Source organism: Lepidochelys kempii, chromosome 2 (genome assembly GCF_965140265.1).
Source record: "Lepidochelys kempii isolate rLepKem1 chromosome 2, rLepKem1.hap2, whole genome shotgun sequence".
NCBI lineage: Eukaryota > Metazoa > Chordata > Testudines > Cheloniidae > Lepidochelys > Lepidochelys kempii.
This window is the reverse complement of record NC_133257.1, coordinates 232,144,653-232,172,383: the sequence shown is the minus strand read 5'-3', so window position 1 is coordinate 232,172,383 and position 27,731 is coordinate 232,144,653. Positions and strand designations below refer to the sequence as shown.

At 40.6% G+C, this 27,731-nt stretch overlaps 1 protein-coding gene across 2 annotated transcripts in view; it reads right to left on the bottom strand.

Annotated features, from left to right (window-relative positions):
- Positions 1–27,731, bottom strand: part of PLXDC2 (plexin domain containing 2) — a 418,545-nt gene that overhangs the window by 82,067 nt on the left and 308,747 nt on the right. For both annotated transcript variants that reach the window (XM_073334185.1, XM_073334184.1), the window contains exons 6-9: positions 26,224–26,342; positions 13,589–13,688; positions 1,133–1,228; positions 211–292 (exon numbers count right to left, since the gene is read on the bottom strand). In XM_073334185.1, coding sequence (XP_073190286.1) covers positions 211–292; positions 1,133–1,228; positions 13,589–13,688; positions 26,224–26,342 — 397 coding nt within the window. The remainder of the gene's footprint in view (positions 1–210; positions 293–1,132; positions 1,229–13,588; positions 13,689–26,223; positions 26,343–27,731) is intronic.

Genomic DNA, 27,731 nt, shown 5'->3' with positions numbered 1-27,731 from the left:
TGGGAGCTGCTGAGGTTCATAGTGATGAACAATATTACTTTAGGATGATACTGTAAATTACAATGCCAAAAGCATCCCCCTTGTCTTTCCTCAGCAAATAAATTCCCAAAAGAACAAGTCCTATATTCTGAATCATTTAAGGTCAAACTTTTTTTGAATACATTTTGAGCACGGCCGTATATCAAAGGCCAAAGAAACAAGGCTCTTTACCTTTGGAGTTTATTACACCAGCTGCAGTTGAAGCCAATCTGGGCAGTGACACAGGAACCACAGCTGTTAAACTGGAGACAGGCTGGGAGATGGAAAAATAAATAAATATTAATACACCTATTAATCTTATAGACAATTCTTACTACATGTACAAAGCAAGAATAAATCCTCTCCAAAAATATATTTAAGCGATCACTGGGCTCTCAGATGTGCAGCATGACATATAAAAGATAGCCTGTTAGCATGTACTGTACAGATATATGCAGAGAAGGTAATTTTGATCTTCAGGATTTAAATTGTTTTCCATTTGTAAATTTAATCCCATTTCCAAAAACCTCCTTTCACTCAGGTTGCTAATTTTTTATTTTACTGTTAAGTATTAAGTTATTTCTTTAAATCTCTTTCCTTCTCATTTCTACATTTCTCGGTATAGCTAACATTTAGACATATGCTGATAAGAAGACTGGCAGGAAAGTGTGTAAGAACTGTAACTGGATTAGGAAAAAAGGGTGATAGCTACTTTCAGTGTATCATAGTGGTACAGCTGGCCATTTAAATGCTAAGATTTCTAAACAATGTAGGTTTACCTTGAGCAAAGAAGAAGGTGGATGAATTGCAAAACTTGTTTGTCTGTTCATTTAAGTTGGGCTGCACTGTACACATAAGTTTTTGTGTTTGACTCACAATCTTGTAATTTACTCCCTTTCTTCATGAAGCAAACAATGGATATATAGACACTCATTGGAAAATCATTTAGTGCAATTGTCATTCAAGATCTTCTGGCAGTTATGATAAAACTCTGATCTGTTAACTTACTTGAGTCAGCTATATAAAGTTTTCAAACCCTCAGATTCTAGGAAAATATTTTGCAATGCTGCATTTTCCAACTATTTTGGACCTGTCCATATTAAATTTTACTTACTAGGTAGAGGTATCATCTCAACAGCTGACAGATTGGTAATCTTTGACATTTGTAGCTCCACCCTGTGGTATTCATAAATCGTTCTTCTACGGACATCTATCAGGGAGGAAAACAGGGAGGAGATATTTTCATATCTTATTGTTTTGCAAGCTGCATCCTGTGAGAAACCAATGGGTTTACCAGTTGCTTGCTATACTACACACACACACACACACACACACACAGAGCACATTTCCCCCATGACGCAATTTTAATTTAACAGCTCTAGAGTGGGAGATTCATTTGAGAAACCATCAGAGACTTTCACCAATAAAGGACTATGAAAATGCTGAATGAGCTCTCAGCCATCTCATTAACTCATTTAGGCAGAACTTCTAAAGCTGATACTCAAATTCATTTTAGACTATATTTCAGATATTTACCCCCAGAAGATGTTTCCCAAGCTAGATGGCTTATAGAAACATACTGTCGGAATGCCATTTGTTCTCAAAATGTGCAAACAAAAATGGTTTAGTCACTTAATTTATTTGTTAGCTGGAAGCTACTTCACATCTTAATACTGCAGCCTTTGCTCAAAAGTATTGGATTAGAACGTTTTTAATATTAAAAAAAATGAAAAATGTTAAAGGAGCTAAGAAAAGTGTTACTAAAAAGGCAGCTGCATGTGAAATCACTCCGTAAACTGAAATCAGGTATGTTTCTCAAAGCAGAAGATTCTCTGCAAAGTTATAAGTGTACTGTTTAGACAGGCTTTGAACACACAAGCCCAAAGCAACAGACGGGAAATGTAAAAAGAAAAATCAGTTGATTGTTAGTTTCCTATTCACTGTTGTATTATTTATTCTAGTCATCTTCAATATTCCAGATATTAAGTGTATGGCTGCAAAGCAGACCAGAACATTTGCAAATTAGAAGGATAGACTATACTACTGGTCTTACATTATAATGATGACCATTTCCATAGGCCTTGGATTCAAGGTTAATTTTTTGTCAGAGGCCTGATCAAGCTTCCATTTAAATCACTGCAAACTCTTTCACTTCAGTACGATTAGGACAGAAGAGAAATGAGCAGATTCAGACATTGGATTAATGGATTCTCTTGGTCAATTTTGTCAGTTGAGCTGATGGGAGGAGAAAATAATACAGAGAACCACAAACCTATGCTTAGGCAGCCTTGTGTTGCCAATTCTGCACCATGCAAATGGGGCACAGCCATATGGTTGGTGTGAGGGACATGTTTTTATCAGCCATTCTGCTTTGGACTTTAAGAGTATTGTTGCATCCCCAAATGTTGTTAGGAAATCATATAGCAGCTGTGACAAAAAGAAAGTATTTTCCCCAGCTTCTTCTGGTCAGAAGGTCATGGCCACTTCTTTCAGATGCAAAACGTTTTTACTTATATATTTATTATACACTGAAATAAACACATTAACAGCAATAAATATGAATTCCTACAAGATGTGCTAGAGTGCACTTGGAGATACACCTAGCTACTGTGCTTGAAGAGCACAGTTTGGCCTGAGTACGTGAGCTTTGTTAGGACAAGTACATGTGCTGCCACCAACAGCAAGCAAAAGCTGTCAAAGCAACCAGCAAGCAACCTGCTTGAAGGAGCAGTGAAGACAGCCCTAAGAAGGGTTGGGCTGGGATGTCATGTGAAATCCTGCCCTGCCCTGGCAAGTTTCTTTGTGAAGCGACTGCACTGGACAGCCTCTCTGTTCTCCTCTTTGAACAAGCTCTTTTAGGCATGAATAGTCAGAATCTTGCTTGCAAACAATAATACTTCTACCTAACTCTCCATAAGGCTTAAGGTGCCATTGCCAATTAACTCAACTTGTTATTTATTTGAGGCTGACTTCTGCTATCATTGAACCACTCCTGGTGGAGGATCTCTGTTTTTATCTTGGATGCAGTGATAGCTTTTTAAGTTGGTACACTTATATATTTTTACCACAAAGCCATTCTGATTGGATAGTAGGCAGATCCTGGCAAGATAAGATATCTGCTGTGGATGTTCTGATACCTGCCAGACTTCCAAAGGTACAGGCTAGGAAACCCTGCCAAGATGAAACTAATCTGGGCTTGGTTTGGGTAGATCTGCCAGCAGTGAAGGATATATTCTCCCAGAATGTTTTGTCCAAGAGAAGCACCTGCCAAATCAAAGCAATTATGGAATGTGTTTGAAATGAATTCCTGCTGATGCCTGAAGCTTTCATTTGTTTTTTTGTTTTGTTTTGTTTTTTTTAAATCTGGCTCCTGTCTGTCAAAAAAAAAAAAGAAAAAAAAAGGCAAATGGATACATAGAAAGAAATGATGGCACTGGAAATGAACCTGGCAGCATTCTGTCATTAGTAGAGGTGAACAGTGCAGGTTGGTTAGCCATAATCTTATTATTTCTGAGTATGTCACAATAAATGCCCAAGGGGGACATGTATCAAACCAGGTATTCAGGCTTTCCAAAATCCCCATGAAACAGTCTGTCACACAACCACCCTGCAGATAATTACTAAAAATACTAATATTATGTAAGATGATGTCTGATATAAAAGCTTGCTTTATAATCATGCAGAATGCAGCATGACTGCTAATCCTAGTAAGCAATACATTTTCAGATGGATGGAGGCTTGACCCTTCCTTTTGGAGAAACAATTGGTATCCACAAAACATAATGTGAGCTTCCACACTGTGGTGACACGTGGTGTAAGAAAGCCTAGCATAGGTAGAATCTGAGTACTTGCACTCTTAACGACTTGATTTGCACCTGTAAGCAGGTAGCTGGAAGTACAAGCACTCAGATTTGTGTACACAGTTAAATCGTATGGAAAATGCAGGTACAGCTTCTTTTGAAAATTAGACTTGAAAGGCACTTTTCATCCCCTTTCAAAATTCACATATTCCTCAGGCCTATAATCCTCAATCCTCTTCTTCCGAAGAGAACAAAAGCCAGAAACCAACCCAAAGCAGAAAAACACAACTGAAGTCCCCAATCCTAGACACTTGGGTGTAGTTGTTGTTTTTCACATGCTGTCTATTTGGGTATTTAACAAACAAGTATAAATACAAAGTCCCAGCCCCCCAGAGTTTGCAGTCTAAGGCCTCACTTCACCCAGGTAGTTAGGCGGATGCTTAACTGGAAACATGAATAGTCCCTCTGAAGTCAACGGGACTACTCATAGACTAAGTTAAGCACAGGCTTTACACTGCAAGTTCTTGAGACAGGGACTTCGTATTTATACTTGTTTGTAAAGCATCTATCATGCTTTGGGCATGTCAAAAATGTAATACCACATGTCACAATAGCTTAGATAACCTCGGTGTGTACTAGAAATAAATTTCTGTTAATAGTATTTCCTGGAGCATGTGTATGAAAATGTTTCACTTTTCTTTTAGTCTTTTTTTGTGTCCCATGAATCTTTTTTTTAATTTGAAAAAGATCAATAATGTATAATTCTTCAGTAACAGGTTCTACCTTGTGGGCAACTGTTGCATTTACAATGTAGTTCAAATGGTACACATGTAATATCTTTGAATACAAAAACAAAGGCAGATTTCCGGCATAAAAGAACCAAAGAGAAAACTAGCCTCTTGAGGTAACTACACACCTCAGCCCTGTTGCTAGCCTCTAAAAAGATAACATGCTGTCACAAGGCCAATTGTCCTTTCAAGAGATTAAGCAATGCATCTGTAAATTATAGATGTCTAAGATACTGGTCTGAGAGCACATTTTTCTCTACAGGATTATCACAGTGGTTTAAATGAAATAATGACATATAAACGTTACTTGAATCAGAAGTGCCAGAGTTTACTACATTAGCCACAGAATGCAGGAGGCTCTGCAGATGGTGCAGTAACACAAAAGCAGAAGAGACTTCTATAACATATCAAAAGGGTTAGTACTTGTACTGAACTATTCTGAATCCATATGTTTGACAGATGTAAACCTGATTAGGTTTCTTCTATTAAATCCATTTCAGTTAAACCTTCTAATTTTATCTTCACAAATTACAAGGCTTTGTCACTTAAAGACCCCCAGGGATTCAACACCAGCCCTAGAATCAGCAAGAACAATAAACAAAAATAGCTTACCTAGTAAAGAGAGTTTTTATGTATTTGTGAATCTAAGGGGTGGGAAAATAAATGGCCTGTTTACAAATGAGTATGACAGCTCAGTACGAAATAAACAAGCTATGAAGGATATTCAGTTTATACTACCAGCAATTTATAAATCAAATAAAAGTTACAAAAGAGGGTGGGGCAAATCTCAGTACAAAGTGACCTTTAAATCCAGCAACTAGTACTATATGTGAGCAACTGAGATCTTCATGCCATAGGAGCAAGTATGAATTCTGGGTTGATCATGCTGTTAGTCCCATATGACTGGCAGCCAACTCCTAAACAATGTAAAGGAGTCAGAAAGGCCTGAAGATTATTTTCAAAGTAATATTCACCCTCAGCACTTCATGCACTTTCCATCTTCAAAGGTCTGTAAACTACTAACATTAACTAATGAATCTACAAACAAGAATCTACTGTTCGACACTAGGGAAGTGCTGCTTCCTGATAACACACAATTATGCATGTGTGTCTAAAGTTGTGTCTACACTGCCCCACAGCTTGGACTACAGGGGTGTGAATAGCAGAGTGCACCAAAGGGCTGTGCTATAACTCCCCCATGTGGATGCATTAGGTGTGAATGAAAAGGTTCCTTGTTAGCATTAATGTAATCCTGTTTGAAGAGGACTATGTTAACACAATGAGGAGCTGTTTAGTTCATGCCCTCAGTATCTACACAGGGCAGTTACAGTGCAGCACTTTGGTGCACACTGCTCTTCACTCCCCATAATCTGAACTGCAAGGCAGTGTAGACAAGCCCTAAACCTCCAGCCGAGATGTGGGTCCTTCTTTGTACAACAGTCATTTTTAACATTCTTTAAAGTTACTCAAAACACTGCAAAGTCACCAGCAGTTGGAGGAATTTGAACCTCAATTCAACAAAAGTTATAAGATCATGGTGAGAAAGGGTGGCAGTTGAGGACACATAGAGGAGATAATCTGTCAATGAGTGAGCCAATGAATTAAGCACCAAATAATTGTTTTGTGAGTAATGTAGAAAAGCCATCCGCAACAGACACAGTTGCCACGTGTAGTTTAGCTGGTTGGGGAAAACACTCAATAGGACAGGTTTCAGAGTAGCAGTCGTGTTAGTCTGTATCCGCAAAAAGAAAAGGAGTACTTGTGGCACCTTAGAGACTAACCAATCTATTTGAGCTTAAGCTTTCATGAGCTACAGCTCACTTCATCGGATGCATTCGATGAAGTGAGCTGTAGCTCACGAAAGCTTGTGCTCAAATAAATTGGTTAGTCTCTAAGGTGCCACAAGTACTCCTTTTAACTATATATTGAGTGGCACTAATTGCACTGAAACTGGAATGTTGTTAATTGATTACTAAACTTTCATTTTTATTTGCATACCCAGTGTTGTAGAGTAATTTCAGTGTTTTTAAACCTTGGGTTGTCTCAGCCCACACTTCCTAAAATAGATGAACCTGCCTTAACAGAGCCCAGTGTGAAACATCACTGGGACAAAGTCCAGCCATTTATGTGCCTTCATTATAGGAGTATCCCAACCATTGTTTCCAATAAAAAGACCAGCATGGAGTAGCAACCCACTGTGAGGCTGTAGGAAAAACTGAGAATTCACATCATTTTACACTGCACTTATGGACCACGATTCTCAGTGCAGTGTGGACTCAGAAAGCAGGACACTTGCTCGGTGTTTTAGAGTTGAACACAGTGTCAGGTTGAAGACAATATTTCTTCATTATTTTCTACATGAGCAATTTTAAAACAATTATTTTAAAAAGGTATTGAAAAAGGAGTGTCCTGGAAAAGAGAGAGAGAAAAGGGACTTAGGAGCAGAGATGATAGACCAAGGTGTAGAAATAAAGCTTGAGAGTAGGAAAAGGGAATGCAGTAGAGAGAGAAGAAGATTGAGAATGGCCTGGGAGTAGAAAGAAAGGGCTGGTCTGACAGAGAAGAAAAAAGAATAAGGAACAGTGAAGAGAGGGTGGCAACAGAGGGGCAAGGAGCTGGTAATTGATATAGCAGGGATGATGAAGAAAGAAAAGGAAAAGACCTGCTGAGAGCAGCTGTAGAATTAGCCAGACTATCAGAACTACTGCCAGTCACAGCAATACCTAACCTGAAGACAGGTATTAAGACTTATAGTGTGCTTTCTTGCAAGACAGAAAAGTTAATTTAAAGAACATTCAGCCTGTCTATAGACAGAACAGAGACATCCTGTACCCGCATTAGCCAACTCCTACCTGACTTTCACTGCCAGACTCATCCTTCTTATGGTGGCACATCCCTCTTATAGTGTCCTGGATATGCTCTCACACCTCACACAAACTCAGCTACATCTGGAATGTAGCACTTGTTCTGTACTAGCAATGCTGCACAGTATTTAGGCTAGGAAAATATTCAACCAACAGGAACAATAAAATAAAATAAAATACAATAAAAAGGGGTCTACCAAAATTCCACGTCCCACTCACTCTCCCATCCCCCCCAAAGCCCCCAAACTGCTTTACAATAGCAATGGGGCAAATCCTAGGAAACATCCCAGGTAAATGAATGCAGTAGACAGAGAACAAAGAGTTGCTACTGCCAAGCCTTTGGGGATGGAAGAAGAGACACTTACATTAATATCAGACAAAATGGTCGCTTTCCAGAATCACATGCATATCTAGACCTTTGCTTGTTTATCAGAACTGAATTCCAAGCTTGACCCATCACTAAATGTACCACTTTTCATGTTTTGTTTGATAAGAAACCAATGAGTGAATTAAATCCAAACAACTCTGATGCCCATTTCCTCTGTTGAGGTTTCCCTTAGACAATGAGACTGTGAATGGATTGTACATAGCTTTATCCCACCATTAACAGGAAAACTATAACTAGCGAATGATATATCCTTCCAATGATGATTGCCATCAATTGAGATAAACTGTCTAAACGCTGGCAAAGAGTCCTGTGGCACCTTATCGATTAACAGACGTATTGGAGCATAAGCTTTCATGGGTGAATACCCACTTTGTCAGATGCATGTTTGGCCGATGTACATAGCAAAGGGGCATTGCTGGCACATGATGGCGTATATTACATTAGTGGACGTGCAGGTGAATGAACCTTGACTTTATCCTCATGCACAATTATTTCAAATTTGGTGACAATATATACCTCCAGAACAGTGGCATCGCTATGGGCACCCGCATGGCCCCACAATATGCCAACTTTTTTATGGCTGACCTGGAACAATGCTTCCTCAGCTCTCGTCCACTCATGGCCCTTCTCTACCTATGCTACATTGATGACATCTTCATCATCTGGACCCATGGGAAGGAAACCCTGGAAGAATTCCACCACGATTTCAACAGCTTCCACCCCACCATCAACCTCAGCCTGGACCAATACACACGGGAGGTCCACTTCCTAGACACCACGGTGCACATAAGTGATGGTCACGTTAACACCACCCTATACCGAAAACCCACTGACCGCTATGCCTACCTTCATGCCTCCAGTTTCCATCCCGGACACACCCCACCATCCATTGTCTACAGCCAAGCGCGGAGGCATTTGCTCCAACCCCTCAGACAAAGCCCAACACCTACAAGATCTTCACCAAGCATACTCAGAACTACGATACCCGCATGAGGAAATAAGGAAACAGATCGACAGAGCCAGACGTGTACCCAGAAGCCTCCTGCTGCGAGACAAGCCCAAGAAAGAAACCAACAGAACTCCACTGGCCATCACATACAATCCTCAGCTAAAACCTCTCCAATGCATCATCAGTGATCTACAACCCATCCTGGACAATGATCCGTCACTTTCACAGGCCTTGGGAGGCAGGCCAGTCCTCGCCCACAGACAACCCGCCAACCTGAAGCATATTCTCACCAGCAACTACACACTGTACCATAGTAACTCTAACCAATCCATGCTACAAACCTCAATGCCAACTCTGCCCACATATCTACACCAGCGACACCATCACAGGACCTAACCAGATCAGCCACACCATCACCGATTCATTCACCTGCACATCCACCAGTGTAATATACGCCATCATGCGCCAGCAATGCCCCTCTGCTATGAACATCGGCCAAACTGGACAGTCCCTATGTAAAAGGATAAATAGACACAAATCAGATATTAGGAATGGCAATATACAAAAACCTGTAGGAGAACACTTCAACCTCCCTGGACACACAATAGCAGATTTAAAGACTTCAAAAAAACTTCAGGACCAGACTTCAAAGAGAAACTGCTGAGCTTCAGTTCATTTGCAAATTTGACACCATCAGCACAGGATTAAACAAAGACTGGGAATGGCTAGCCAACTACAAAAGCAGTTTCTCCTCCCTTGGTGTTCACACCTCAACTGCTAGAAGAGGGCCTCATCCTCCCTGATTGAACTAACCTCGTTATCCCTAGCCTGATTCTTGCTTGCATATTTATACTTGCCTCTGGAAATTTCCACTACATGCATCCGACAAAGTGGGTATTCACCCTTGAAAGTTTATGCTCCAATACGTCTGTTAGTTTATAAGGTGCCACAGGACTCTTTGCCACTTTTACAGATCCAGACTAACATGGCTACCCCTCTAATACTTGTCTAAATACTAAGACGAAGACTTCTCTGTTAAGAAAAAAAAATCCTTCAGTTTTGTTCCCAATTCTTATAAACAAACCTTTTCCAGTCTTGTTTAAATGCTTTTTAGAGGAAATAACCAACCATAACAAAAATGAAATATCTCCAAACCAGATTTTCAGGGAAGCATGTTTATCCATCAACATTAAGCAGTTTTGCCTGACTTTGGAATAAATGTGTTGTTTCATGAATATTTACAAAATATATTTTCTTTTTTGGCCAATGTTTGAAAGATCCAGCTGTTAGCTCTAAATTTTCTTCCATAAAAAGCAGGTTGGTATCCTGAAGTTGTAGACCCTGATTTGCAGAGGTGCTGAGTTCCCATAATTCCAGTTAAAGTCAGTGGGAAATAAAGATGTTCAACACCTCTGAAAAACAGACTTATTAAGCCTTTTAACTAGTTCAAAATTGTTGAGGTAAATAGAGGACAGCAGCTTTAATGTCAGTCCCTGCTGGAATACTGAAGTCATGAACATATGGCTATAATCATTTAAAAAATATTATCCCATTGAAACTCTGAAAATACTTTTGGTTTTAATTTTTTGGGGGGCTGGTAGAAGAAAAACAACAAAAAAAAGCTCCAAATAAACCAGATGTGGTTCTATAAGACATCCAGTGTAGAGAAATCAGTACAGTGATTCACAAAATTTATCACTGTACCACTATGTCTCCAATTTTCCCAACTGAATTGCTGATTGTACTTTTTTTTGTTTTAAATACAAAAGCTTATTATCTGTCTGTGCCTAATAATAGCTAACATACCATGGCTACATTTTGTACTGAACAATAGTGACACAAGTTGAAAAGATCAAATGTAAATCAGCTGCTGCCTACCATTTAGAAGCCACCAAAGAATAAACTCTCTTGTGTAACAGAAGACGAACTGACCCAAATGAAGAATTTTGGAAATAAGCCTAAGAAATTTCACTTTTGGCATTTTGAATTTGCACCCACTGATGCTAGAACATCTGGAAAAGTTTTGATTATATGTCCGATAAAGGTCCTGGTAAAGTGAGGTTCACCTCAGATTTCTCACACCCATTAGCCTGTACTATAGAGGGAAATGCCAGAAATGCCATATATAGAGAAAGTGAATCCTTCTGACAAAGACTAACGAGGATTATAGGTACACAAAAGGTCAAACACCTAGTAGTGTATTTAAAGAGAGCTCTGCTCAGTCAAGAGAAGTTCAACTGGCTGAACAATGTAAAAACACACTGCAGATATTATGTGCTACATCTCTATGGCTCTGTGAAAGGAAAATGCTTGTTCCTTACAGTGAGAAAGCACTCAGTTACTGTACACTTGTGTATATCTAGAGAATGTTATTTACCTCATTATAATTATACTGGATTTATACTGTTATGCCTGAGAACAGATTCTGGACAGTTACACTAGTATACATTCAATTCAAAGCCAAAGGCTTCATTTTACTGGAAGAAGCATTTATTGTAGACAATGCAAGGAACCTCACTTGCGATCTATCCAAATTCTAATTCATTTACCCTCTGTAATATACCAAAGCAGGTTTGAAGTGTTGAAATAGATTCCAAACCTATCTCTGGATGATGTTCTGTTTCCAAGTCACTAATGGGACTGATCTGCCATGAGTGTATACTAGCTATCTATGCTGGGAGTTCACTTAAAGTAGCATTGAACTTAATTTTCATTATCATTCTACAGGAAATATGCCCTTGTCCCATTGCCATAAATGGAAGTGGCACCAAGTGAGCAGGTTGAAAAAACAGCTTTTCAAGCATCAAGAGAAAAAGCAACAGTAGAAGAAGACTGAGGGCATTTCCCCAACTTTGCAGGATGAAGTCAACCAGTTATTGAGTACGACTTGGAGGGTGCTGAACATTTAACATATAAATCAACACAAATGAACTGTAAGCTCTTTTCTAATAGGGTTATAAAGGAGTCCCTATGTGAAATTCATATTCCATTTTACAGTTTTCCATCCTGTCTAGCCAGTTGATGCGAAGTCCTAGCTAAAATATTAGACAAGAACCCATAAAACAGCTATAGGAGCTCTGTGCCTTCTACAGGGACAAAGTAAGCAGCAATTTATATTCTTTCTGTGTCCTAAAGAACCAATAAATAAACTAAAACTACTATTATTTTATTTCACTTTTGCAGTAATTGACTGGAACCCTGGTTGATTTAACACCTCTGAAAGACAAGAATGCAAGAACATGCATACTTAAAGAGCAGCTGACATTGGCTCTTTACAGGCCAACACTATTTAACAGTTTTGTCAGGATACAATTATATTGCTGGCACATACGAATATAAGGTTGTTCTGTTGACAGCACTATTTGACTCCAGGAAAGCCAACTGCAAATTGCCCATTCCCTTGAATACTACTACCTCCCTCAAGAACTTCAAGCTAGTAAGCAACAGAGTTACCAAGAATTTCCATCCTTCACAAAATAGTACTCTCCTATAAGTGAAGAAGTCAAAGTAGCACAACCTAAAGAGTACAGTAGGTAGTGTAGAAAGGAAACTACCAAAATAGCTGATACAATTCCACTGCTTAGAGCCTCTCACCAATTTCCAGATTGCTCATCTGCCATTTACCAGAGATGACAAAATGAACAGAATAAACTTAAAATTACACTCTATAATATGTGAGCTGGTAAATTAGTGTCACTTCATAAAATCAAGGGAAAAAAACAACAAACAACCCCTCCCCCCCTAAACCACTCATATAGCTGAAAAGTGTCAGGTCAGACTTACTCCTGCTGGTGCAGGGATAGAAAAGGCATTTGTAAGTGTTGAATGCAGCTTTAATTTCCATGGTAGCTCAGCCTGTAGGCTGCTTTGGGGATGGGCTGAATCAGGTCAGCTCACATCAAGTTTGGCTATGCCACACCCCTGCCAGCATTATCCACTTTGGAGACTGCTTATACAGTCCCAAAGCACTAGGAACAGTCTTGGGCAGCTTGTTTCACTGCAGCTTTTTTCCAAGCATATCCTGCTGCCAGGGGCCTTCCCTAAGGTGTAATGGGTAAATCTGGCCCAAAGTATGTATGTAAAGACGCACACCTAGAAAATGAAGTGTGCATTGGAATCCTTAATGGTGCAACTGAAGTCGAGCTATGATCAAGGTATACGAACACCAAGTGATAACAAAATAAGGAGTGATGACTAGTCTTAATTTTAAGTAAGGTGAGTATTTTAAAGCTTTGATAACACCTTTAACCTCAGAGAAAATAAAAATGCAAATTGCAGTGTAACTGAAAAGATTTATGCAAACACAAAATACTAGTTAATTTCTGTGTCTTCTCTCCCTTCCTCTCACTGAAAGGAAGGTATGTGGTCTGACATTTACAGTGTGGAATGTGTTTTGAGAAAAAAAAATCCAACTTTGAAAGCATGATTTTATCTTTCACCTGGGCACAAGGGCATTCTATGCACAATTTATTTGTTCCCATTTATTAATAAAGAAACATATTGCAGCAACTAAGGTGGAGTATCCTATATGGAATACAGAATTGTGTGGTTGATTTATTTTACTTTGTCTGACTCTTTAATTATTTTATTTTACTTAAGTCATCAGTTCAAGAGAAAAAACAGAAAGCCACAGTGGAATCTGTAAATCATATAAAATTGCATTTGAATTAACAAACTGAAATTAGCTAAGTGATTTGTTGTTCAGTTAAATCCGCTTCCATGCAAAATTTGCTTCCCCACTTCCACACTAGTTCACATCATACAGAATTTTTATTACATACTGGGAATTTGCTGGATCCTATGCACCACCACAAATGCATCTGACAGTCCCACTTTCACTGGGTGATTGGCTGAACTTATCTGTGTCACTGCGACAGGAATCTGGAAGAGAAAATAGATTGATGTGCATTAAATATTAATTTTTTACATCAAGAAATTCAAGTCTAAAAATAACAATACTGCCAGAATGAGCATATAGTGTGTGTTTAACAGTTATAAAATAGAAGTTTAAACATATTATAAGAAGGATGCAGCATGCTTAAAATAAGTTTTAATACTGACTGAAACTGTAGATTTTAATTTTATCCTACTTTGATTTACCGCCTATTTAACAATATTCACATAATCACCTCTTTTTTAAAGCAAAACAAAACACTTCTTTCCTTCCTTTTGTGTTCAGCTAGACTGGACAATGACAATTGTTACAATACTGTTTGAGTCTGCAGCCAAATAGACGGGAACGATACTGCCCTGGAAAAGTATTAGCTTCCATGTTCATTTTAATGGGACGGTTAACTTGATGGCTTAATTATCTGAACTTAATATCTACTATTAAATATTGATCAGCATAGCAAAGTCATCCAGCTGACATATGTATCCTCCTTAGGAACCTTTATATCCTGGCATTTGATTTACTTTTTGGTGCAACTCTTCCTGGAATATTTTATATAGTTCTTTTTCCATAGTTTGGGAAAAATACAGAAAAACATAAGACTATATTCAGGTTAGTACAAGCATTGGAGGACAAGATATATGAAAAGAGTCTGAAGGAACCATATTTTCATAGTCTCCAAAATATAACACTCAAAGGGGATACAATAACAGTCTAGAAAACTCCTTCAAAGTGAGAGTATAAATGAAAGAAGGGAATTAATCACAGCCTCAGAAGACTGTAGGACAAAGGAGGAAAAGCTTTGGCTGCATATGAAAGAAATATTCTTAAACTGGAGGAAAAGAGACCATAAAAGGCACCATCAATTTAGCTATTCAAGACCAGGATAAATAAGACATTGGTGGGGGATGATGTATTGAATAAGTTCTGTAAGATACAGAGGGGTCACACTAGATGAGCTAAGTAACCAGAGTTTCATGGTCACAAAAACTACAGGTTCAGTTCAAGCTCTGTGTGCGTGTGTGTTTGTGTGTGTGTGTGTTTGTGTGTGTATGCATGCGTGTAACTATCTAACTGTGCCCACAAAACTGGTAGCCTGAGATGTAAATGATATCAAGTGTGCCCATAAAATAAAAATTGTGAATGTCTCATTTTGTGTCTAATGGTGATATTGGGTATTAAAATAGGAGACTGGAGCCCTGTAATATGGAAAACACAAATAGAGCCGTCTGCATAAAGATTTGGAGCAGAAATATCTTCACAGATTTGGCAAATTCCCTGCAGATTTCAGCTTTCATGTGCTTATTCTAATGAGATGTTAAGCATGGAATCAATCTCTAATACATAGCAAGGGCCAACAACCCAAGATCCTAAAGTTCAGAACCAATAAACTGGATCAGAAATCTAATTTAATGTTTTCCAATAATGCTTTCATATCGAGTCTGTCACAGGGTAGCACCGTAGAAATCGGGGAGACCCACCATAGAACCTCGCAAGTTACTGCAGTTCAAGAAGGAGCAAGGACGATAGGGTTTCAGGAGGTGTATGCTTTTGTTGTGGGGGGGCAGGGGTAAGGACATTAGAAGGTACAGCCCCACTAAGAATGTAAACTGTAAGAATGTAGACTGACACTGAAGATTTGGGAGCCCCAGTCAGAGGTGCGCAAAGGGGGAGGGAAGGAAAGCAATGGCACGGCCTCCCCAATAATTGTCAGGGTCACAGAACTTCTCCGGCCCCAGGGCCAAGGGGCAGCGAAGAGCGAGCTGCTCTGGGGGCCAGGGTCGGGGGAGAGCTAGTTCCTATCAGGGTCAGGACCGGGGTTGGGGCTGGAGTGGGAGGGGGTTGGGGCAGGGAAGAGCGAACTCCAAAAGGGGTCAGATTTAAATTTCTGCACACGCCCCTGCCCTAGGTAGTGGTGAGACTACTGGGAGGTTTGGACCAGGAGGGGTAGGAGGGGGCCTGAGTATTTCAGGTGTGCGAAAATGGGACACATCAGGTGGTTCTGCCCTTTGAAGAGGAAACTTGGGAAAGATGGTGTCTGTGGAGGTGGAGAGCCTTAAGAGTGAGGGAAATAATTTCCCAGGTGGGGCACTGACGCAGAGGAGGGTAGTAGGGGAACGGAAGCTGGTGGCAGAGATAAAACACTGTTTAGGGCCTTGGTCCGATCAGTGTGCAACAGGGACCCAGGCAGGGCTTCAAAGGAACAGTGCCTATGAGAAGGGTACAATGGAGGCTGCAGTTATGGCAGTATTGTTTAGGGCTATCATAGGAATTAGGGCTGTCAATTAATGGCTGTTAACTGAAGCAATTAACTCAAAACAAATGAACTCGCTTTTAAAAATTAATCACAATTAATCGCAGTTTTGATCACACTCCTAAACAATAACAGAATACCAATTGATATTAATTATAAATATTGTTGGATGTTTTTCAACATTTTTAAAAATATTGATTTCAATTATAATATAGAATACAAAGTGTACAATACTCACTTAAGTACAGGAGTGCAATTTCTTTATTGTGCAAGTGCAAGTTACAAATGTAACGCTTGTTACAAAAATAATGCATTAATTAAATTTGTGACTGAACTCCTTGGGGGAGAATTGTATGTTTCCTGCTCTGTGGTTTTTCTCACATTCTGCCATATATTTCATGTTATGGCAGTCTCATATGCTGACCCAGTACATGTTTGATTTAAGAACAATTTCACTGCAGATTTGACAAAACACAAAGAAAGGTGCCAACGTGAGATTTCTAAAGATAGCTACAGCACTCGCCCCAAGGTTTAAGAATCTGAAGTGCCTTCCAAAATCTGAGAGGGATGAGGTGTGGAGAATGCTTTCAGAAGTCTTAAAAGAGCAACACTCTGATGCAGAAACTACAGAACCTGAACCATGAAAAAAAGAAAATCAGCCTTCTGCTTCGGCATCTGACTCAGTTGATGAAAATGAACATGTGTCACTCCTCACTGCTTTGCATTGTTATTGAGCAGAACCTGTCATAAGCATGAAAGCATGTCCTCTGGAATGGTGGCCGAAGCATGAAGGGGCATGCAAATGTTTAGAATATCTGGCACATAAATACCTTGCAGAGCTAGCTATAACAGTGGCATGTGAACACTTGTTCTCACTTTCAGTTGACATTGTAAATAAGAAGTGGGCAGCATTATCTCCCGTAAATCAGAAGAGCTCGCGAAGAACTTGCCAGCACAGTTGATCATGGAGACTCAAGGCCGAAAACACACTCCAGCATGGAGTACACAGGAGGTGCTGGATCTTATTGCTGTGTGGGGAGAAGAGTCTGTGCAGGCAGAGCTCCGATCCAGCAGAAGAAACGCTGACATCTATGCCCAGATCCTGCAGGGGATGGGGAAAAAGGACTACACCAGGGACCTGCAGCAGTGCTGCGTGAAAATAAAGGAGCTTTGGCAAGTGTACCAGAAGACAAGGCAAAAGAAGACAAAGTTGCTCTGGTTCTGCCCCGCAGACATGCTGCTTTTATGAGGAGCTGCATGCGATTTTCAGCAGAGACCCCACCACTACCCCAAAACAGTCCTTGGATACCTCCCAGGAGCCCTGGGAGAACTTGAGCAACAACGAGGAGGAGGAAGAGGAGAATGTGGGGCAGGCAAGCAGAGGATCCATTCTCCCCGACAGCCAAGATATATTTTTAAGCCTGGAGCCCATCCCTTCACAGGACCAGTTGGCAGAGGAGCATGATGCTGGGGAAGGCACCACTGTGGGATAGCTACCCACAGTTCAGTGTTCCGTGTGTCGATGCAAGCCCTGCTAGTGAGGATGCACTCTGTTGACACAACGAGCATAGTGTGGACATGCAAGACTGACTTGCTTAAATCAGAGGCTCAATGTCGACTTACATAAAGTCGACTTAACTTTGTAGTATAGACATGGCCTATGAGATGAGCCAGCTGAAAGGAGAGCTGGAGCAGCTACAGGAAAAAACACTAATAAGGGTCAGAGAAGAAGATGCGATTTATATTGATTGTGCCTGGTGAGACAGAGTATGTGTCCTTGGCCCCACTGCACAGGACTGAGAAGGACTGGGATTAAGGGTTTGTTCCTGTGGGACGTAGGGAACCCTCTGTGCTGTCAATGAATGTATCTGTCCTGGGAAATGGTTTCTGGAATGCTTGGGCTACGTGAAATGAATGTTTGAGTTGGAGAGGGAAAATCTGGGGTCCAGTTTCAGGAGTTGGAGCCCCGGAGTATTATAAGGAATGTTTTGTGAGGCCAGGAATGGGGAAGGAGTGATTGGGACAAGCTCTGACTGGAGAGCAGCCACAGAGGAATGGAGCTAGCTCAAGTAGTGGGGTCCTGGAGTAAGGGGGTGGTCAGAGCTAGTACTAGCCCATTGGGGTCCCTAATCAGGAATATCCTACCCCCAAGACTAAAACAGGCAAGTTTTTACAATAAAAAGTGAATAGGAGGCCCCCTTGAGCTGATTGGTGTTCTAAGCAATTGCTTAGTTTGATTATGCCTAGCACCAGCTCTGGGGCAGGTGTTCCAGAAGGAGCAGGGAGCTGGCTGAGAAGTGTGAACTGAGGAACTGCCTATGTTTGGTTTGCTTATGTTTGAAAAATAACCAGGTTTGAAGGAGGCTGGGCAAGGCAGTGTATGTTTTGAAGCTGAGGAGAAACCCTGTCCTGTGACTGATTGCTTTTAAACGGAAGGCTTTGAATGAGGTTTTAGGATTAGGAAGAGCATTCTCCAAGGAAATGCTCAAATAAATTGGTTAGTCTCTAAGGTGCCACAAGTACTCCTTTTCTTTTTGCGAATACAGACTAACACGGCTGTTACTCTGAAACAAGTTAAATACAGTAAGTCAGTTAGGCCAACTCTTCAAAGTGGAATATAGCTTATGTCAAATGATTAATGTTACAAAACAATGGTCCAGTTGAAGTAGACTGGTAATTCATATCATATAATTAGCTAAAGAAAAACATCCTCTTCATTAAATATACATATGCACACAATATATTTTTTCTGTGAGGGAGAGTCAGACCTATCTTACAGAGCAGGCTATTTCAGTCTTTTTGTAATTTATTTATATCAATAACGTCTTATATAGATTAAACATCTTCTGAGCAAAATACCAGCTAATAATAGGCTCTCTCACTATTATGCCTTGTTAGTAAAATCTAGCAGACAAACCCATTAGATTTCCAATGTTCTCAGAACATTGAGAACTGTAGTCATATACAGATGGTATAAACACCTTCAATTTCCCTGCTTCCCCCCTTGGGAGGGTAGGGAAGGTACTGTGTATATAATACTAGCTGAAAACTGTGTCAGCTAGTGGCTTTGAGCTGTGAGAATGGTTGCTGAAAGGTGGCAGGAGCACTTGAAGGGCAAATTTAAAAAAAACCAAAACCCTAAAAGCCTATTTTAGCTTCCACCATGGCCAACACAAAACTCTCTCTTCTACAACTGACCAGTTTGGGAATAAGCTTTCCAATACCAATGTCCTCCCTAGGATGTCTGCATGCCATAATGACCTATGCAGACAATACTGGAAAAGGAGAGATCTAGATTCTAGAGAGCACTGTATTAGTTGCAAAAAGCCATTGACAGTATTAAAGTGAGCAGTATTTTCCATTCGACAGTTCTGAAGTCCCTGTTTGGGTTCATCTTTCTCGGAGGCCAGACCAGTGAAATAGATTCTTTGCCCCCCCAGAAAGTTACACAATGCTCTGAGCTTATTCTGAAGAAGGCGCTGAGAAGGATATAATTATCATATTCCCCCAGTCTAATTCCATGTCAAATATAAGACCTAGAGTATGGTCTAGAATAATAATTAGTAATACCTAATATTTTATATAGTACTTTTCATCTTCAAACCTCTGTATAGACATTAGCGCATTAATCTGTCCACTGAACTGCATAAAACATCTGAAGAAGGAATTATTAATAATTGTGTATTTTATTATATTTGAGGCGTATATGCATCACTCCCACCCCTAATATTGTTTTAAAGAGAAGCTGAATTTTCACTTTAAACTTTGGAATATATTCTATTTCAAGCCATTCTGATCTACAGTAACTCATCGCTTAACGTTGTAGTTATGTTCCTGAAAAATGCTACTTTAATCGAAATGATGTTAAGCGAATCCAGTTTCCCCATAAGAATTAATGTAAATGGGGGGGTTAGGTTCCAGGAAATTTTTTTCGCCAGACAAAAGACTATATATATACACACACACACACGCACACGGTATAAGTTGTAAACAATTTAATACTGTACAATGATGATTGTGAAGCTTGGTTGAGGTGGTGGTGTCAGAGAGTGGGAAAAAGCAGGGAATGCCTTACTGCTAAATGATGAACTCGCACTTGGCTGAGCCCTCAAGGGTTAAAACACTGTTGTTAATGTATCCTCACACTCTATAAGGCAGCATGAATGGAAGGAGGGGAGACAGAGTGGCAGAGAGAGACCGAGACACACACCTTGTGTGTGAGAGAGAGACGTGCATTGCCCCTTTCAGTACGCTGACCCCACTCTAAGTACACTGCCTTTTAAAGTAGATAAGCAAGTTGAGACAGCAGCTGCTGCTGCTTCGGTCCTGAGCCCTGTCCTGTTCGTTGTCTCCCCCTCTCCCACTCTGTGGATGGGGTGAAGGAGGGGTGGAGGGAAGCGGGATACCCTGACATTAGCACCAATTTCCCCCTCACCCATCCCCCGCACAGCAAGCAGGAGGAGCAGCTCTAAGGCAGAGGGCAGGAGCAGCACATGGCAGTAGGCGGAGGAACAGCTGAACTGCCCGGAAATTGATAGTCTGCTGGGTGGCTGTCGCACAGGGAACTTAGGGGAGCGGGGAGCTGATAGGGGGGCTGCCAGTCAACCCTGGTTCCAAGCCCCCCCCCCACCTGGCTGCAACGGGCTGCTCTTTCTGCAAGTAGTGGACAAAGCAGGTGGCTGCCAAACAAGATTAAAAGAGGGCATTGCGCAACTTTAAACAAGCATGTTCCTAATTGATCAGCAACGTAAGAACGAAACAACATTAACCGGAAGGACTTTAAGTGAGGAGTTACTGTATTTATCTTACAGTAAATATTTCTTCTTTGATTTTATATCACTAGAAATATTCACATGAAAACCAGATCTTAGCTCCTTATGGTCTTGTCTAATCTGTATTCACCTAAAATCCCAATACTCTTTATGTGATCTCTTAATCATTTTCACATCAGCCAACTGTAATGTCAAACCACAAACAAGGGATGATATTTTTAAATGAGAAGTGAGACAGAGAAACAGGTAAAATCTTAAAAACTAAAATCTCGTTTCCATGTAAATATCCAGAGTAATAAGAAGAGGAAGAGAAATGCAAAAAAACTCCAACCCCCCCATCCATTATGTAAGCAGAACTGTCTTCGAAGTGAATATTTTTCTGATTTTTCATGAAGCAACAGTGAGTTTTTAAACTTTGTTACCTAAAACAAAATATTTTCCAGCATAAACAGCAAGAGCATTCACTTAATCTAAATGCCGACATTATACATCTGTATTAACCGCTGTCCCCTCTCAGAAGAGAGAGGAACTTGACAGCATGTCTCTCTTAGAACTATTTGCTGGCTTCAGATATTCTGCAATTTCAGCAAGTGTTTCAACTTTTACAATGGTTTCTGGATAGTTACATAACTGAAGGACCATTACTATCTAAACCAACAGAGACAGCCTTCATGTCAATGAAATGAAGAAAAATGTCCTCAAACATTCAGAGAGTCATTGACACCTCTGGTTAATTTGCACTGGCCATGCATTAATTACATCTAAAGATAGAAACAGTAAATATTACACTAAGACCGTGTCTGCACTACACAATTAAGTCAACCTATGTTAGGTTGACCTACAGCTACCACATTGATTACAGTAGAACCTCAGAATTATGGACACCTCGGGAATGGAGGTTCGTAACTCTGAACAAAGCACAGTTCGGGCTCTAGATCCAGCAGCTGACACTTCAGGCCAGGTTCCAGCAGCAGCTGAGCTCCCTCCACAGCACCAGCAGCTTCCTTGCAGGCTGTTTCTTTCCCTGTGTTGGACCGAGTTTGCAAGCTTGTTCCCCTCCCAGCCACGGGAGGGAGGGTGAAAACAGCATGTCCCCCTCTTGGCCAGGGGTGGGAGGGTGAGTGCATCCCCCTCCCCCAGGGGCGGTGAAAGTGATGCTGACCCCAGCGCTGCTCCTGCTCTGCTGGCTCTGGTTCTCTTGGGCTGGCAGCCCCAGCATCTTTACCTCCTAGCTGTAAGTGGCTGCCCCATATGTGGCGGAGGGGACAGGCAGCCCAGATCTGCCTACCTTTAAGATGCAATAGAGGCACATAACAGTATTTGCTCTTTTGGAGGGGCGCAGGGGTCTCTACTGCTGCCTTATTGGTTACTTTCAGTTTCACATGGTGTGCAGTTGACCAATCAGTCCATAACTCTGGTAGTCTCATCTCTGAGTTTCTACTGTACTGCGGTTTTTCATGTCCACACTACCCTCCTTCTGTCGGTGGTGCACGTCCTCACCAGAAGCACTTGCATCGGCTTAAGAGGGGTAGGAGGGTGGGGCTGAGAGCCCAGGTTCTCAGCTCGGTGTGGAGCTACCAGCTGGGAGCCTGGCTGCCCGGTGCTGAGAGCCTGGGCTCTCAGCACTCGCAGAACTTCCAGTTGGGAGCCCGGCTGCCCATGGGCTCCAGCTGGGAGATCTGCAGGGAACCGAGAGCCCAGGTTCTCAGCACCTGGTGGCCGGGCTCCCAGCTGGGAGCTCTGTGCTGAGCTGAGAATCCAGCCTGACAGGCAATGTAAGTAACGCAGTATACAGACACTGCATCGCCCTAACTACATCAACCAAAGCGCTACACCTCTTGTGGAAGTGAAATTATTAGGTCAGTGTAGTGGGGGACTTAAATCGGCGGGAGAAATGCTATAATGTAGACACTTACAGAGTTAGGTCGATGTAAGCTGCCTTATGTCTACCCTACTCTGTAGTGTAGACCTGGCCTAAGGAACATTAGCTTTAAGTACTTCCAACAGAAGACTGGATTAAAAAGCTGTTTTCTTTAATAAACTGTAAAGCTCTTGAAAACTGACCTTCTCTGAGATTTACTACAGAATGAGAGGGCAGTCCCTATTAAAACATACATAAGCACATTCCCCAGCAGATTGTTTATTAATATCCTCTACTGGCAAAACTGAATTATCACTTCAGTGTGTCCTAAGCATTAGAGACTACCAGTAAAATATTCATTAATGTAAACTGCATTAGTTAGCCAATATAATACACTTTCAATGAGGTTCTGCATGCTGAATAACATTACGTATTAGCAAAGCAGCATTCAAAGAGAAAATGTGTACACAGTAAACAAACTAAAATGTTAAAAAATAAACATTTAGCTTACTTGAAAATCTTTCTAGTCTATTTCCTCAAAGGAATTTATAATACACAGAAGTCTTTGGCTTATACAAAGCATATTTACATTCTTGTAAATCAATTCTGATATTATAATGCGAAAGGAATATCAGAAAGATACACTAGAAAAGTATCAGGGGGTAGCCATGTTAGTCTGTAAGCACAAAAACAACAAGGAGTTCGGTGGCACCTTAAAGACTAACAGATTTATTTGGGCATAAGCTTTCGTGGGTAAAAAACCACTGCTTCAGCTGGATGGAGTGAAAATGGAGTGAAATTTTCACTCCATGCATCTGAAGAAGTGGTTTTTTACCCACGAAAGCTTTTTCCAAATAAATCTGTTAGTCTTTAAGGTGCCACCGGAACCCTTACACTAGAAAAGATGATGATAAAAATACTTTTATAGGGATGAATAAATAAGTTCAGAGAAAAAAAGAACTAGACTAAACCCAATTAGAGAACTTACTTAGTTTTGAAAATTTTCAGGTACATAGGTCCCTCTTCCCAAATCCAAATTACCTACTGATTTTCCTGGAACACATTGTGGAGTCTCAGTAGTGCTAACAATCTCTGCTGGGCTAGCTGCTGTTTTCAACACATGACTTCAGAGTTTCCTTGGGCTTTGAAGGTAAGCATGGATCTCAAAACCTCTGGAGTACATCTGACCAGGGAGTCCACAGAATATGCAAGATTTTAATAGCATAGCTCTCTAGAACCCAGTTAAGCTGAACCTGAGATCTTGCTTCAATACATCACAGTATTTATGGGGTCAGAAGGCCTGTAGTGGGCTAGGATGACAGAAAGAAGGATATGAAAAAGGAAATATCAGATGGTTTGAATAAATAGGAGCAAGAGGTGAAAGCTTCAGGTAAGGTGCCTTAGTTTCCACTCCACTCCCAATACCCTGAAGCATGTAGTCAGTTATTTTTAAGCTTGATTCTTTATAGATAACAGTTAACTCTGTCTCCTAGTATTATTGGCCAACTTTTTTGCCACATGTCTAACTTTTGTACTTTGCAATGTTCTTGTAGCCATGTTGCTTCCAGGTTATGAGAGAGACAAGGTAGGTGAAGTAATATCTTTTATTGGACCAACTTTCTGCTGGTGGAAGGTATAAGCTTTCAAGATACACAGAGCTCTTCCTCAGGTCTGGGAAAGGAAGCAGAGTGTCTGAGCTAAATACAAGATGGGACAGATTGTACAGCAGTAGAGGTAATGCATGTTGGAAGTAGTCACGTGAAATGAAGTGGGCAACTGGGAGTTAGATTGTTATGTACAAAGTGTTTTGAAGTAGGCAATTAAGAGTAGCAGACAGTGTGGTGTGTGACAAATTGCTGTAATGAGACATAAAACCAGTGTCCCTGTTCAGTCCGTGGTGTCTAGTGGAGTTATACATTTAAGCTCCCACGCTCACCTTTAGAAGATGTTAAGCGGATTTCCTTTGAGGACAAGTATTGAAAGATCACTTATGCAGTGTCTGCCCACAGGTGATATGGTGTTTTTCTCTTTTATCATTTTTTCTGTGTGAGTTCATTCAAAACACAGTAATTGTCTGGTTTCACCCACATAGTTGCTGTTGGAGGATTTAGTGCACTGGATGAGTATACCACACGTTGTATTCATGTAGGACCCATGAATCTTGAAAGATGGGGAGAGAGAAGGGGGGATTGATCGTCATAGCAGTGGGTACTGGCAGGGTCTAGTGCTGCTTTGAGTTCATGGGTCCTAGTCTGTGTGGAGCTTGCTTCTGATGATGAGCTGGGAAAGATTGGGGGGGGGGGGTTGTCTGATGGCCAGAAGACGAAGTTCAACAATTATTTTTTTCAGGATGTGGTGCCCATCAAATATGGATTGTAACTGTTTGAGGATCCCCACATGACTTACAAGGAGAGGTCTGAGGGAACTGGGGTTATTTAGTCTGCAGAAGAGAAGAGTGAGGGGGGATTTGATGGCAGCCTTCAACTACCTGAAGGGGGGGTTCAAAAGAGGATGGAGCTAGGCTGTTCTCAGTGGTGGCAGATGACAGAACAAGAAGCAATGGTCTCAAGTTGCAGTGGAGAAGGTCTAGGTTCGATATTAGGAAACACTATTTCACTAGGAGGGTGGTGAAGCACTGGAATGGATTACCTAGGGAGGTGGTAGAATCTCCATCCTTAGAGGTTTTTAAAGTCCAGCTTGACAAAGCCCTGCCTGGGATGATTTAGTTGGTGTTGGTCCTGCTTTGAGCAGGGGATTGGACTAGATGATCTCCTGAGGTCTCTTCCAACCCTAATATTCTATGATTCTATATGGGTTGCAGTGTGGTGTGGAAGGTGGCAGGTAAGGGTCTGAGTTTTTCTTCTCTATTGAAGCAGGTTCTCCTGGAGTATTTGGTAGCCTTTTCCATGATGCGATCTACTTCTCTGGTGGAGTTTCCTTCTTTAGAGAAGGAAGCTTTTAAGTGTGTTTAGATGTGTGTTCTGATTCTGAATTTTATCTTTGGAGCAAATGTGGTGGTATCGGAGTGCCTGCCTCCTTTCATTATTATTTACATCTATACAAAATGAGTGTGAAATTACTGTAAAATGTTACCAAATCAAAATGACAGTCTCTGACACCCACTCTGCACAGGTGTAAATGGTGACACAACATTCAGGACACAGGAGAATGGGGAGTAATGACTACAATAGTTACCATTAATATGGTCACTAGTTTAATTTACAAAATGTGCCTCTCTCAAATTCAAAGTGCATTTGCAAGCCACTTTTTAAAAAATATTTATCTAAGAAATTACAAGTTGGATCCGGGAATCAAATTAGATTTCACCTCCCAACCCCTACTAGGACTTTACTAAACAATCAGCACTGAAAACATCCAGAGAAGGATCATCTTAGAGTCAAATGAAATTCACCAACTATGATATTCAAGGTAATCATATGACCTTCAGCTTTACAAAGGAATTCAAGTTTCAGCAGAACAGGTATCTTATGTGTAACAAAATATAAAAGTGATTTTGACACATTTGAACTTTCAGGTAACCAAAATAAAAATTATACAGAGTAGGTCCTGACAGACAGAAATTGTGGGATTGTAAAGTGATACAATTATTCAAATGATAGTTTTCAGACTCAACTTACTTCTTTATATCCAAAAATGATACGCCCATCATTGAGTAAGGTAGCCTGAAAAGTGAAACTGCCTAGGTTGTAATTATCCTGCAGATGTACATGATCCCATTGGACAACAAGTGCTGTGCCTGTGAGCCCCAGAGAGGGGAAGAAAAACATGAGAAAAATATTCATTAACATTAGCGTAAGCATTTACCGAAGTTATATTAAATAAAAAAAATACTTTGTCCCTATATATCATATTTCAGCCAAAGACCTCAAATCACCAAAGATCTCATAAACATTACTTGAGCACCAAACTCTCTTGTAACATGTTTATTACAGTGTTATAATTAATTATATCATTATATAGATACATTTGAGTCAAGACAGATTGAGGAACTTGCCTAAAGTCATAGAGTGAGTCAGTGTCAATAATCAAGAACAGAACCCAGTATTCCTACTCCAAGTTTGCTGCTTTAACCACAAGACCAGTGTCCTTCATTTATCCTATCACTCAATGGCTATCAAGGCTGAAAAGTTAATGGAATTGCTGGTATTGTAAAAGTGATTATTTAAGGTATTCAGTTTCCTCCATTACAATGCAGCAATATAAACAACATTATATTTTCTCTACAATGTAAGGTTTCACTGTGTTTCTGAAAGCTGAAAAATACTAGGGGTTGGCAATAAATATTAACTATGCAGTCTAAATTAAAGCCACTAAAAAGCCATAGATGGGGGTAAATGTTGAGTTAGGTGTGCAGAGATTTAGTTGCAAAAGGCCTATTAATATCCATGGGAGCTGTCTGGCTGGACCCCCATGCACCACACTAAAAATGTACCCTCAAGTGACTCACATGCTCTGCAAACATGTTTTACAGATGGTGAGAGGTTCAGGCAGCTAGGCTGAAAGGAATTTATCACCAAAACAGTGTTAACTGAAAATGTCTTTTTCATATTTAGGACTATATCCTTCCCCCAGTGCACATCTCCTTTTAACACTAATGGGAGTTATGTGCTTTGGTTCAGAAAACCTCTATTTCATTTCTTGCTGTAGTGTCACAAGGATGCTTCAAGGTGGGTCAACGTGCCTCGAGCTCAACACATCTTTGATGAATCCTGCAAACTCCTCAGCTACAGATCTTCCGCACAATAGTTTATATGCCTGTTTTTTGCCAATATGTTTTAGGAAACTATGAACATGCAAATCTATCACATCATTTGCAAGTGTATATTTCATGGTCTTACTGCATAAATCAATGCTGTATGCAGTGTATTCTTCATAGACAGCAATAAGCGTGCAAGCTCATTTTTAAATGATAAGTAGATTATTTTAAATTTCAATTTTAAAAGGACATTTCCCATTTCAGGATTCATTTTCACCTGCATAATGTTACAAACAAAAATCCATCAATGGGCCGGACTCTGCTCCCCATATCCATGTGGATCTCAGCCCTCCTGTGCAAAAGTGGGAGTCAGCAGCCTCTGTGGCACTGGCTCTTTCTTCCCCGGGGAGCTGTCTGCTGGGCTGGGTT